This window comes from Cyprinodon variegatus, unplaced genomic scaffold (assembly GCF_000732505.1).
Source record: "Cyprinodon variegatus isolate N-32 unplaced genomic scaffold, C_variegatus-1.0 Scaffold2493, whole genome shotgun sequence".
Classification (NCBI taxonomy): domain Eukaryota; kingdom Metazoa; phylum Chordata; class Actinopteri; order Cyprinodontiformes; family Cyprinodontidae; genus Cyprinodon; species Cyprinodon variegatus.
In genome coordinates, this window is record NW_015152946.1 from 2914 (window position 1) to 3876 (window position 963).

The 963-nt window shown below is 55.1% G+C and overlaps 1 protein-coding gene across 1 annotated transcript in view; it reads right to left on the reverse strand.

The window, feature by feature from the left end:
• LOC107080916 overlaps positions 1-963 on the reverse strand; it is a gene marked incomplete at its 3' end in the record, with an annotated part of 23861 nt that overhangs the window by 2779 nt on the left and 20119 nt on the right. Inside the window, exons 11-12 of the mRNA XM_015369128.1 lie at positions 698-799; positions 90-610 (exon numbers count right to left, since the gene is read on the reverse strand). Of these exons, the coding sequence (XP_015224614.1) occupies positions 90-610; positions 698-799 (623 nt within the window). The remainder of the gene's footprint in view (positions 1-89; positions 611-697; positions 800-963) is intronic.

The following is a 963-nucleotide window of genomic DNA, read 5'->3' on the forward strand; positions in this document are numbered from 1 at the left end:
TTTGGAGGACGCAGTCCCGGTAGACCGGTTCCTTCTAAGGACGCAGTCCAGGTAGACTGGTTCCTTTGGAGGACGCAGTCCCGGTAGACCGGTTCCTTCTAAGGACGCAGTCCAGGTAGACTGGTTCCTTTGGAGGACGCAGTCCCGGTAGACCGGTTCCTTTGGAGGACGCATTCCAGGTAGACCGGTTCCTTCTAAGGACGCAGTCCAGGTAGACTGGTTCCTTTGGAGGACGCAGTCCCGGTAGACCGCTTCCTTTGAAGGACGCAGTCCAGGTAGACCATTTCCTTTGAAGGACGCAGTTCAGGTAGACCGGTTCCTTTGGAGGACGCAGTCCCAGTAGACCGTTGCCTTTGAAGGACGCAGTCCCGGTAGACCGTTGCCTTTGAAGGATGCATTCCAGGTAGACCGCTTCCTTTGAAGGACGCATTCCAGGTAGACCGGTTCCTTCTAAGGACGCATTCCAGGTAGACAGGTTCCTTCTAAGGACGCATTCCAGGTAGACAGGTTCCTTTGGAGGACGCAGTCCAGGTTGACAGGTTCCTTTGGAGGACGCAGTCCCGGTAGACCGGTTCCTTTGGAGGACGCAGTCCAGGTAGACCGGTTCCTTCTAAGGACGCAGTCCAGGTAGACTGGTTCCTTTGGAGGACGCAGTCTAGGTAGACCGGTTCCTCTGAAGGACGCAGTCTAGGTAGACCGGTTCCTCTGAAGGACGCAGTCTAGGTAGACTGGTTCCTTTGAAGGATGCAGTCCAGGAAGACTGGTTCCTCTTGAGGACGCAGTCCCGGTAGACCGGTTCCTTTGGAGGACGCAGTCCAGGTAGACTAGTTCCTTTGGAGGACGCAGTCCAGGTAGACTAGTTCCTTTGGAGGACGCAGTCCAGGTAGACTAGTTCCTTTCAAAGACGCAGGGACTTGAGTGGGACATAGTGACTGTCTGGATGGGGTGATTTGTGGATAACAG